The following is a 10,710-nucleotide window of genomic DNA, read 5'->3' as shown; positions in this document are numbered from 1 at the left end:
TAGACTGAAGGTGTGGAGTTTAGCCGTCCAGACTTCCGTCGCTAGCTAGAGTCAGAGCGAGAATCAGCCCCTCCACTGGTGGACAGCCCTTTTTATGCTAAAATCCCCACCTTCATTCGAACGAAGTTTGTACAAGACAATTAAGACAACTTCCGGCTATCTATATTCAATTAATTTACTTATAAACTACTGTAATAACAATTCATAATTTCAGATAATTAATTTAAGATTTATCTAAGCTTTATTTATAATTTATTACATCACAACTCTATAACACATTACACACAACTAAAATGTACAAAGTGTACTTCCGGTTATCAAAATTAATTCACTATACGTTTAAGTACTTTTTATTATTATTTGTATTGCCTAATTATTAGTTTAAATTATGACTAAGTCTCTGTTGTCATTTATTATCTAACACTCGCATTATTGTTTTTACTAATTTGCTCTTGACTCAACAAAGGATTCGACTCGGGAGTTTTTTAAGCAGAGTCGCGTAAAAACGAGTCAAATTCTTCAAGTTTAGACTCAAGAGACTCGAGTTCTTCTCCACCCTATTTACGACCGCCGTAACCGTTGCCATGGCTACCGCCCACCTGTAACCTCTTCTCATTTTACCAATAAAAACCTTTATTTAGTCCTTTCGTCGCGATACTCTGAAAAGAATTATTTTAGCCCGTGTAAAGGTGACATTCAGAAGGCGATAAAATGTGTTCTGACCGCAACAGCAACGCAATAGGAGGTTAAACTCTGAACACACTAACTTTGCACAAAACAAAGACGAGCAATAAGACGTCTACCTAATGCACTTTTAAGTAAGGAACATAAGCTAACTTCACATCGGGGCCTGTTTACATATTGATTAGTGTTTATTGCGAGTTCATACATTTGTCACTTAACGTAAGTAGCAAAAAAAAATGGTTGTCTGTAAAGTCGGTTTACGGACGATAATTTTGCGTGATAACGTCATAAGAAAACATTGATGAAAAATTGCATACTTTTATACGTTACCATGGAGATCTGTCCACATCGTTACCATGGAGATCTGTCCACATCGTGACACTTTTTTGTCCATGCTACCGGTGTTCATCAATTTATAAGACGTTATCGCGTCAAAATGTATGAACCCGCAACAAACACTATCAATTTGAAGGCCAGCCACACTTGCTCCTATGCCACACTTAAGGATGACTCATGCTAGACCGGGTCGGGGCCGCGCCGGAGCTTCCGGCGCTTCGTTTTCTAAGGAAGGCACTACGTGATCACCGATAAGCCGTCATAGAAAATGACATGTCGGACGTCTCGGCCCGGGCACGGCCCGGTCTAGCGTGAGTCATCCTTTACTCGTATGCTATACTTACCCGCATTTACTTACTGTTAATTAGTGTTTTTTTTCTATTGTTCAGTAGCTATATTCATTGCATGTGTTCAACAAAATGTCTTTACAAAGATATCGTTAAATGCGACCTCGACCTCAATTTTACAGGCTATCGAAGTACAATTTTATTGACTCCCAGTTGGCAATTTACGACGGTACTCGTAATTCAACTAACAATTTATCACCCTTTCCTTTCTTTGCAGATGGATTGGCAGCAGTTTCCCCGAGCGTCCGCCACGATGACGTAAAATGCTGGCCCTCTTCAATACCACCGTCCAAGATGACCTCATCTCCACCATCGACCCGAAAAATGCCACCAATATGAACGCCTCTCACGTCCCAGGAGTCTTAATCCTCACGAAAACTCTCACCGGCGATGTATTCAACGTCATAGACGAACCCAAAGTCAACAAAACAACCGATCTCATAGACTTCATAGTCGTCCAAGTAGCCTTCTGCATCCTCTATGCCATCATCTTCATTTTAGGCGTATTTGGTAATGTTTTAGTATGCTTCGTCGTGTTCAGGAACCGAGCTATGCAGACGGTTACAAATCTCTTCATAACCAACCTGGCATTGTCTGATATACTGCTATGCATTTTCGCGGTGCCTTTAACGCCAATGTACACCTTCCTTGGGCGATGGGTGTTTGGAAGATTACTCTGCCATCTAATGCCGTATGCTCAAGGGACTAGCGTCTATATTTCCACGCTCACACTGACCTCAATAGCAATTGACAGATTCTTTGTCATCATATACCCTTTCCATCCGCGGATGAAGCTAAATACTTGTATTTTCATCATAGTTTTCATATGGATCTTCTCCTTAGTCGTCACATGTCCATATGGTCTTTTCATGGGTATTCAAATAACGAATAACAAGACTTACTGTGAAGAAAGCTGGCCCGCTGACAGATCTAGAAAAATCTTCGGAGTGTTTACAAGCGTGCTGCAGTTTGTCATACCATTTTTAGTCATAGCCATATGTTATACATGCGTTAGTATAAGATTAAATGACCGAGCCAGGGCCAAACCAGGTGCTAAAAACACCAGGAGAGAAGAAGCTGATAGAGATAGAAAAAAGAGAACTAACAGAATGCTAATTTCCATGGTAGCCATCTTTGGTATTTCCTGGCTTCCTATTAACGTAATCAATATATTCAATGACTTTTACGCGGCGATGACAGAGTGGAACTATTATTACATGTCGTTCTTCCTCGCTCACTCAATGGCGATGGCTTCGACGTGCTACAATCCATTTCTGTACGCTTGGCTGAACGAAAACTTCAGGAAAGAGTTCAAACAAGTCTTACCATTCTTTGAATCTACTGGAGGAGTCAGAAACAGTTACCACTCGGGTCGTATGCCTACGCATAAATCGGATAAAATTTGCAACGGCAACGATACTATTCAAGAGACCTTACTCGCTTCTTCATTCAACAGAGGACCGTCTTTAAAACATCGAATATTAGAAGGAAATGGGAGAAAAGACGGGGTCGAAATAGAAAATATTATTCTAGAAGATAAACCAATCTCTGCTTCGTACAACACGAAGAACGAAAATGTAAATCTACAGTTAATAGATGAAGAGTCGCAGCTGAGTGAGCCTAGGGATGGCAAATCTGTTGTACTTTAAATGTGAGTATCTAATTTTCTATTTTCATACATCTACCTTATAAACAAGTAGGTCCACCGTTAACTGAGGCGGTTACACATAACATACAAAACTAGTACCCGTTTTCCTCCCTGGATATTGATATTATGGAAAACATTTTTTTACAATTTATTAATTGTATATTTACTATTGCTATTCCCTTTCATTTGACTTTTTCCGATTTGTTGATATAGTTTTTTAAAAGCTCCTATCTTATGACATAAAATTATGTAAATATATTTTCTACAATGTTGCCATAATATGATAGGAAAAAAAAAGTAAATTTGGTAAGAAAACGTGTCCAATGTGCAAATTAGACTATTTATAGCCTAATTAAATCTATCTGAAAGTTTATACCTAGTTACCTGTATTGTGTCCTCTTGTTCCTTAGACGCGATAGAGGTCCCAGATAACCGGTAATTTCATCCCTTAAAATCCGTCTGATAATATCTCCAGCGTTATCAGCAAATTAGGTCGTTAATTAACTTTGTAGACTACCCTCAAAACTTGATTATAACATAAGTTTCCGAGATTTATTGGTATAGTTTCTGAAACTAATGATAATTAGTAGCATCAGGGACTACTCAGGTGAAATGCTCACTGTGGTCTACACAAGAGCCTGATTCAAATTTAGCAACTTGTGGTGGTTTTGATCTTGTTTTGATACGACTTTAAGACTCACGTTGATCGGTGCACGCAAAAGGAACTAAAAATATGGTTGTCTGTAAAGTCGGTTTACGGACGATAATTTTGCGTGATTTGAAAATTGCATACTTTTATACGTTACCATGGAGATCTGGCCACAACGTTACCAGAGATCTGTCCACAACGTGACACTTTTTCGTGCATGCTACCGGTGTCCATCGATTTATAAGACGTTAGCCTCCCTAGGGCTCATATATGGTGGAAATATTCGCTGAATTGGGTACGGTCTTGGTAGCTCAGATGGAAGAGCACTGTACTAGTGATCCAGTGGTCGTGGGTTCAAGTCCTACCCAAGACAGTGAATTTTTCCACTTTTAATTTATTTCGAAGCTTATTACATTCATTTCAGTTTATACCTAATTTATATTATTACATTGTGACTAAACTAAGGACGCAAAGCACGAATAATTTCGTTCATTGACCCGCCATTTCCTATCCCTATCGCACGCGCGTAATTATATTGCTGTCCCGCCCATGATGCCGGCGGTCAATGCCACTGTACAAGCCAGACAGCAATATAAATATGGACGTGCGATAGAGATAGCCGAAATGACCGGCCGATAACCGAAATTCTTTGTGTTTAGCGTCCTTACTTTACCTACAAAAATACAAGTAAAAAAAATACGTGATATAACATAATTTGATTTATTCCCTAGTCACATCACTATTGACGACAAAAATAGCGTTGATTTTTGTGAAGTAATTGCGGGATTGAATTGGGAACTTTGGGACTTTCTGGCCGCGGGCTTAGTATAAAACTACCTCCAATAGACTCCGCATATAAATAAAACTGGTGATATAATGCTTAAGATTGACGGCCTACGAAGCAAGAGGTCCCGGGTTCGAATCCTGGTAAGGGCATTTATTTGTCTGTTTATTACAAATATTTGTTCCTGAGTTATTTATTTACGTTGTCGTCTAGTACCTACAGGCTACAACATTATTTACACAAGCGAGCTCATTGTAGGACTAGGTTGATCTGTGTAAAATGGACCAAAAATATTTATTTATTATTTTGTTAGGGCCGGTACACCGGCATCCACTTGGGGACTATGCTAGCCCACCTGTCCGGATACATGCTTTAAAGCTATCACAGATTTAAAGAACTAGTAAAAACTGGCCCCTTGTGTGGCCACGAGTTTTCATGCTCCGTCTACGAAAAGTGATCTATGTATCTGGCTGATTACGTTATGGCCAAGATTGATTTATATTACGCCGAAATTGGACACCATGGGCGTCTGTCTGACGTAGGTATAATATATTCTACAGTCGCCATCATATATATCGGACCAGCCAAGGTGCTCACAAATATCTGAGCAAGCCTCTATTGTCAAGGTCAAGGCGTTAGAGTGCTTGTTCAGATATTGTGAACGCCTTGGCCGCTCCGATATATCTGATGGCCACTACATGTACACTAAGGTTTACCGCAAAAGACGGTCACAAAGGATGACTTACCTATGTTACTTGCTTCGGTCACATTGACCTAGCCATCAGATAGTTCGGAGCGGCCAAGGTGTTCATAAATATCTGAACAAAGCCTCAAATTATAAACTGAAATAGGTAGATTACATATACTAAAGAAAAAGTGACCAAGTCCATCGAATTCGATTTGATCCTAAGTTGGAAAGCCTCCATTATTAACGTGCATGCATGTTTAGATATTTTGAGCACTTTGACCGCTCATACATATTAGATGGCGACTGTACCAACCAAAGACAGACTTGCCAATTTGTGGGTCTAACCTATGCTAAGACTACGATGACATTCGTATACCATAAAACCAATCTATAGTCCAAAACTACAACTATGGTCCACAGTTCGATACCTACTTACCTAATTATAATTACCTGACTAAGTATGTTCTTTTTAGTTTTATCTGGGTTTTTTCTCCTATTTACGAAAACATGGTATGAATATAAAAAATAAAAAATAAGTAAATAAAATGTTTTAGAATCGCACACTTAGGAATAAAAACATCACAAGAAATTATTAAGTGTTAAGTAGCTTATGTCAACAGTTTTATTGTTGTGCTCATTTTGTTATTACTGTCCCTCTAATAAGAATAATATGTATTTATTAACGCTATTAATGAGTGTTAACGCATTATGTTAACGCTCAGTAGCCTATAAAATTCCTGCATGTATCGACTTATCTCAATAAGTGAAATGTAATATTTCTTTTGAGACAAATAGGTAAGTAGGTATAATATCTTTACCCGAAAATAAATATTATTATTATGAACACATATCCTAACGAATCTCTTAAACAAAAACTTTGTCTTCGAGCTCCAGTTTTCAACTATTTTCTTTTCTCAATTGACTCATTAAAATAATTATTCTTGTGTAAAATAACTGTTTCATTATTATATTTTTTTCTATAATTGACTAGGTACTTACTAAAAATAATTTACAAAGAGATGAAAAAAGGACTAGACATAAAGATTTTTTTCTACCTGAAATATTTCTACAGTGCCATTTTTAGTGTATTTAGGTTAATTAGTGATTATGTAAATTATGGTTATTCGAAAAATCTGAAACAAATATGTCTCATCGAAAGATCAGTGCTGGAAGCCACCAGCAACATGCTGAGATGAGGCCTGGTTCGTGGCCCTTTAATCTTATTTTGTGTTTTCTTTCATATTACGTAATGTCTCGTTTGTTTGTGCTTACGAATAAATTATATTGTCTGACCATGATTCATGGTTCTTAGTTCATTTTTGTACACATATTTGTAAAAGGCTATTTTTTTCTAAATAAATAAAAAAACTACTTTAAATTCTATTCTATGTAGGTATTGTATTCTATTTAATATACGTATTTGTATTTGTATTCGTAACAGTATTGGTTACATTATTAATTAAGATTACATCTTTGACGTGGTGGTAACAAATAATTTTGATAGTTTTTACTTACCTACTTGTTATTTATTTGTACCTACCTAATCAGGACACGTATCAGATGTCAGTAACCGGGTTAGAATATGTAATTGCTCTGAGATCAAAGACGGGCTATCTGAAGCATCTCATACGTCGACTGCCTAGGAATATAGCTGCAAGGAATGTAATAACGCCTTCATATTGATGAGATTTTGGTCCAGTCATCTCATGGATATATTGCAGCCAAATATTTATTTATTAATCTTTTATTAATAATGTCACTGCAAAAAATAGGAATGATGGATTTGATTTTTTCTCTTGAGATGAAATATGTCTGAAAACATCTTGGGCCCCACACCAATTATCTCAGCACGACCCAAGATTGTTATTCAAAATACTTCGTGCGACGCCGTACCATCAAGTGAAATTAATTTAGCCTTAAAGGCCTTTTGCCCTTAAAATATGTACAGTGGGTGTTTTTTCGACATTTGTATGGCAATTTTTTATTTTTGGAAAATTAAATTTATTATCATCGTTTTAGGAAGGATTCTTAAGAACAAAAAATATACTGTACGAGGTACCACTATACTTTTTATAGTTGGCTAGATATGGACGTATAAAGATCGACATTTGTATGGCACTATTTAGCAATTTTTAAGGCGCTTTTGACATGTATATGGCATTTTTTCGACATTGTATGGCAGTATCAATATTTTTATGTCACTTTTTATTAATGTTGTGGCATTTGTAAGACCCTGATGACATTTGTATGACGCCTTTTCGACATTTGTATGGTACTATGTCGACATTTGTATGCCATCGACATCTGTACGGTCAAAATAGCCGTACAAAAGTCGCCATATAAATGTCGCCAATAATATTTTTTGACGAAATTTCTTACACAATATAACTGATTCACTTATTTATTTTACTATATATTTTAACACTATATGTGCAACTATTATTATGAAATACACATTTTCATTTCGACTGTGTACCAACATATGAAGCGTCCATACAAATGTCATTGTAGTCGTACCAAAATATATTGAAAGAGATTCTTACCTGTTTTTACATAAATAAAACTGTTTCCGCGTGCATACTTAATGGTGATCGACGCCTAACTAACCGCACTATTACGTCGTAAATTCAATCTAATCATTATTCAATAGACAAAGAAGATTTTGGGGGGTATCTTTAGGTCATAACAAAACAAGTGCCGCGCGGGACAACGATAAAAAGGCTTCCCTTGTTTTATTAAATAACGCATTAAATTATCGAAGTGATTAAATTAATTCTCTAGAAAAAGCTCTTTATAAAAATATAAAGCTACTAATAATACGTTGCCTTCATCCAAAGTTATGATTTTTTTTATTGGGCTATGCCGCTACTGGGACACCCGAAAAACGGCGAAATTTGCCTTCGGACCTTCGAATGCGATTTTTTCAGAAACAAATAATATTTAAGGTACAGTAGTACATTATTTTTAAAGTTTATAATACACTGAATGAAAATATATACATATCTAGTGTTTAAGTCCTATGGACTTCGAGTTTTAGCCGCGGGACAGCAAAAAATGCCTATTTGAAAATTGACCCTGTATATATTATGACGCGCCACGCGAAACTTCCTCTGGCGTTGCGGGTGTTCATAGGCGACTATAATCGCTTACCATCAGGCGATTATATAGTTCGTTTTTTTAGCATTAGAAATAAGGTAAACAATCTTGATGTGTCTTTTAATTAAAAAACACATTTTAAAAATAAGTTACGGCAAATATGTAACAATTATGAACCTAATACGATCATTTATATTCCTCTGCTTTCATAAGTAATAATTTTTGATTTTTAAAAAGCGTTTTTTAATTAAAAGACATGTCAAGATCGCTTACCTTCTTGCAAGTTCTTTCTAAGTAAGTAATGCTAAAAAAAACGAACTATAGTCTACGCGTTTTCCCTCCATATCATAAAAAAACTTGCAACGGAAGATTGGCGTCGGGGTTTTTACCTTTTTTTCTCTTTTCTTTGAATGTGGTACATTAGTAAAGATGTAATAAAACAATTTTGTTCAGCACATCCTGCGTGAATAGGCATAGAAATAATGAGTTTTACCTAAACTGCATGCAAGTATTAATAATTAAATTAAATTTAACATTGAATGTAACCAAAGTAAAGATATATATTATAAATCATGAAAGTCACAAATAACAATGGGTAATATAATTCGATAAAGTGTCTCAAAGTAATCTGAAAATATAATTCTGACTAACGTTTTGCTCAGCTAACCCCAGGGCTATATCCTATATCACTAGCTATTTTGTACTACAGCTACGTATAGGTACTGCTTTTATTAAGTTATTAATAACTGCAATTTTGCGTTTTAGGAGTTTTTATTACAATTAGGGATTGCAATCCGGATCCGGAATGTATAAAATTATCCGGATCTGGATCCGGATCCGCAGTTCTTCCCATGCATTTCGGGTCCGTCGTGCAAACCCTAATTACAATAATTGGTCGTAAAAGTCTCAATTTTATTAATATGTTTTTCTCTTGTTTCAGGAACTGATCACAACGAGCATTTAATCTTTCTTACATTACATCGACTTATGTTGTTTAAATGTACGTAATTTGTAAAATTCTGTAATTTACTTTAAGTGATACAAAGCGTCATTTAACTCTTTTGTTATGGAAATGTTTATTGTGATATAAGAAATTAGGTATCAATAAAATTAGAAAGAAACAATGTTAAATTATTAATTGAATAAGAAAATAGCATTAGTATAAAATGTTAAAGGTATGTAGTTATTGTATTAAATAATTAAAACTACCTACATTATATGTGTTGTTCCATTATGAATATGTTTTGTGTATGACTATACTGGTCAGTCCGGCCGGTCTAAGGCATCACGTGATCTCGGGGATCCTCCATCCGTCATAGAAAACGAAGTGTCGGAGGCCTCGGCCCGGACCCAGACCGTTCTAGCGTGAATCACCTCTATATTATGTATGTACGTACAAGGAAAATTATTTATTCAGCTGTAAAATTACTTATTTTATAAAAATGTAAACCACTTTTATTAATACTACTTAGTCAGGATTCAGATGTTTATCCTAGATATTGTAAATATTCTAAAAGCAAGTATCCAGATGGCCTATTTCACAAATGAAAGTTTTTTTCATAAATCCTTTAGTAAATGGCTAGTATTAACGTAAAATATATTTATAAAGGTTTAATTATGAATGTATTTGATGTGTTTTATTAGATTGATGTTTTTAAATGAACGTTTGAGCCCAAATTTCAAACTTAAATGAGCCAATTTGTCTTAAGAGGAATGTTCTCTCAACTGCGCCCACATCGGAGTTGGATTATTAGTTGAAAATTTGCTAATTAAAGTTAATGTACATAATTATTAAATTCCTTGCTAGGTTTAATGCCTCTGACAGCAGCGGTTATCTAGTGAATAACAAAATATATATTTGTTTACATACACTTTTAAGAGCTCAGATTTTTCTATTTGTGTCTCTTTCTCATACTAACACGATTCTCTTCTGTCTTCTTCTTTCTCTTGTCTCGTTTTTGTTATTTATCTTTCTTTCTTTTATCTTATTCTTCTTCTAGTTCTCCTAATCTTCTCCTTCTAGGATCTTTAAGTTTAACCTTATTGTATTCTCAGCTGCTTATTCTCAGAAATGGGTCCTTTTTCTTATCCACCCTCTCTAGAATAGAAATATTTTAATTCGTAAACATAAACAAGATAATGGAGGGCAAAGTTAAGAGTTAGTTCCCATCTTATAAAAATGATTTCTTTACCTGCATAGATAAACGTGTATATGTAAAAAATATCTATGTTTTGATCTGATTTGACAAATCTATGCACTTAAAGAACAAAACGTTTGAAATTTTGTGTTTATTACAAAACATCAATCAGTGTAGATGTATTTGTTATTATGTACAAAAATAGAATTTATATATGCTAAACCTAGATTGTTATATGATTTAACGAATATAAATGTAAATACATTGTTTCTGAAACGTCTTGTAGTATAGGAAAATAGTTTATTGTATGGTTTATATGTTCGTTGTTGTTGTACAAAAT

General features: G+C 35.2%; 1 protein-coding gene across 1 annotated transcript; it reads left to right on the top strand.

The window, feature by feature from the left end:
• Nucleotides 1-1,471: 1,471 nt before the first annotated feature.
• Nucleotides 1,472-9,324, top strand: LOC134652516 (prolactin-releasing peptide receptor-like). Its single transcript, XM_063507712.1, has 2 exons — nt 1,472-3,018; nt 9,173-9,324. Exon 1 carries the CDS (start codon nt 1,631-1,633, stop codon nt 3,014-3,016), a length of 1,386 nt encoding a protein of 461 aa, XP_063363782.1. The 5' UTR covers nt 1,472-1,630; the 3' UTR covers nt 3,017-3,018; nt 9,173-9,324.
• The last annotated feature ends 1,386 nt before the right edge of the window (nt 9,325-10,710 follow it).

This window comes from Cydia amplana, chromosome 11 (genome assembly GCF_948474715.1).
Source record: "Cydia amplana chromosome 11, ilCydAmpl1.1, whole genome shotgun sequence".
In the NCBI taxonomy this organism is placed as follows: Eukaryota; Metazoa; Arthropoda; class Insecta; order Lepidoptera; family Tortricidae; genus Cydia; species Cydia amplana.
Note: the sequence above shows the minus strand (reverse complement) of the source record. Positions and strands in the feature narration are given on the sequence as shown.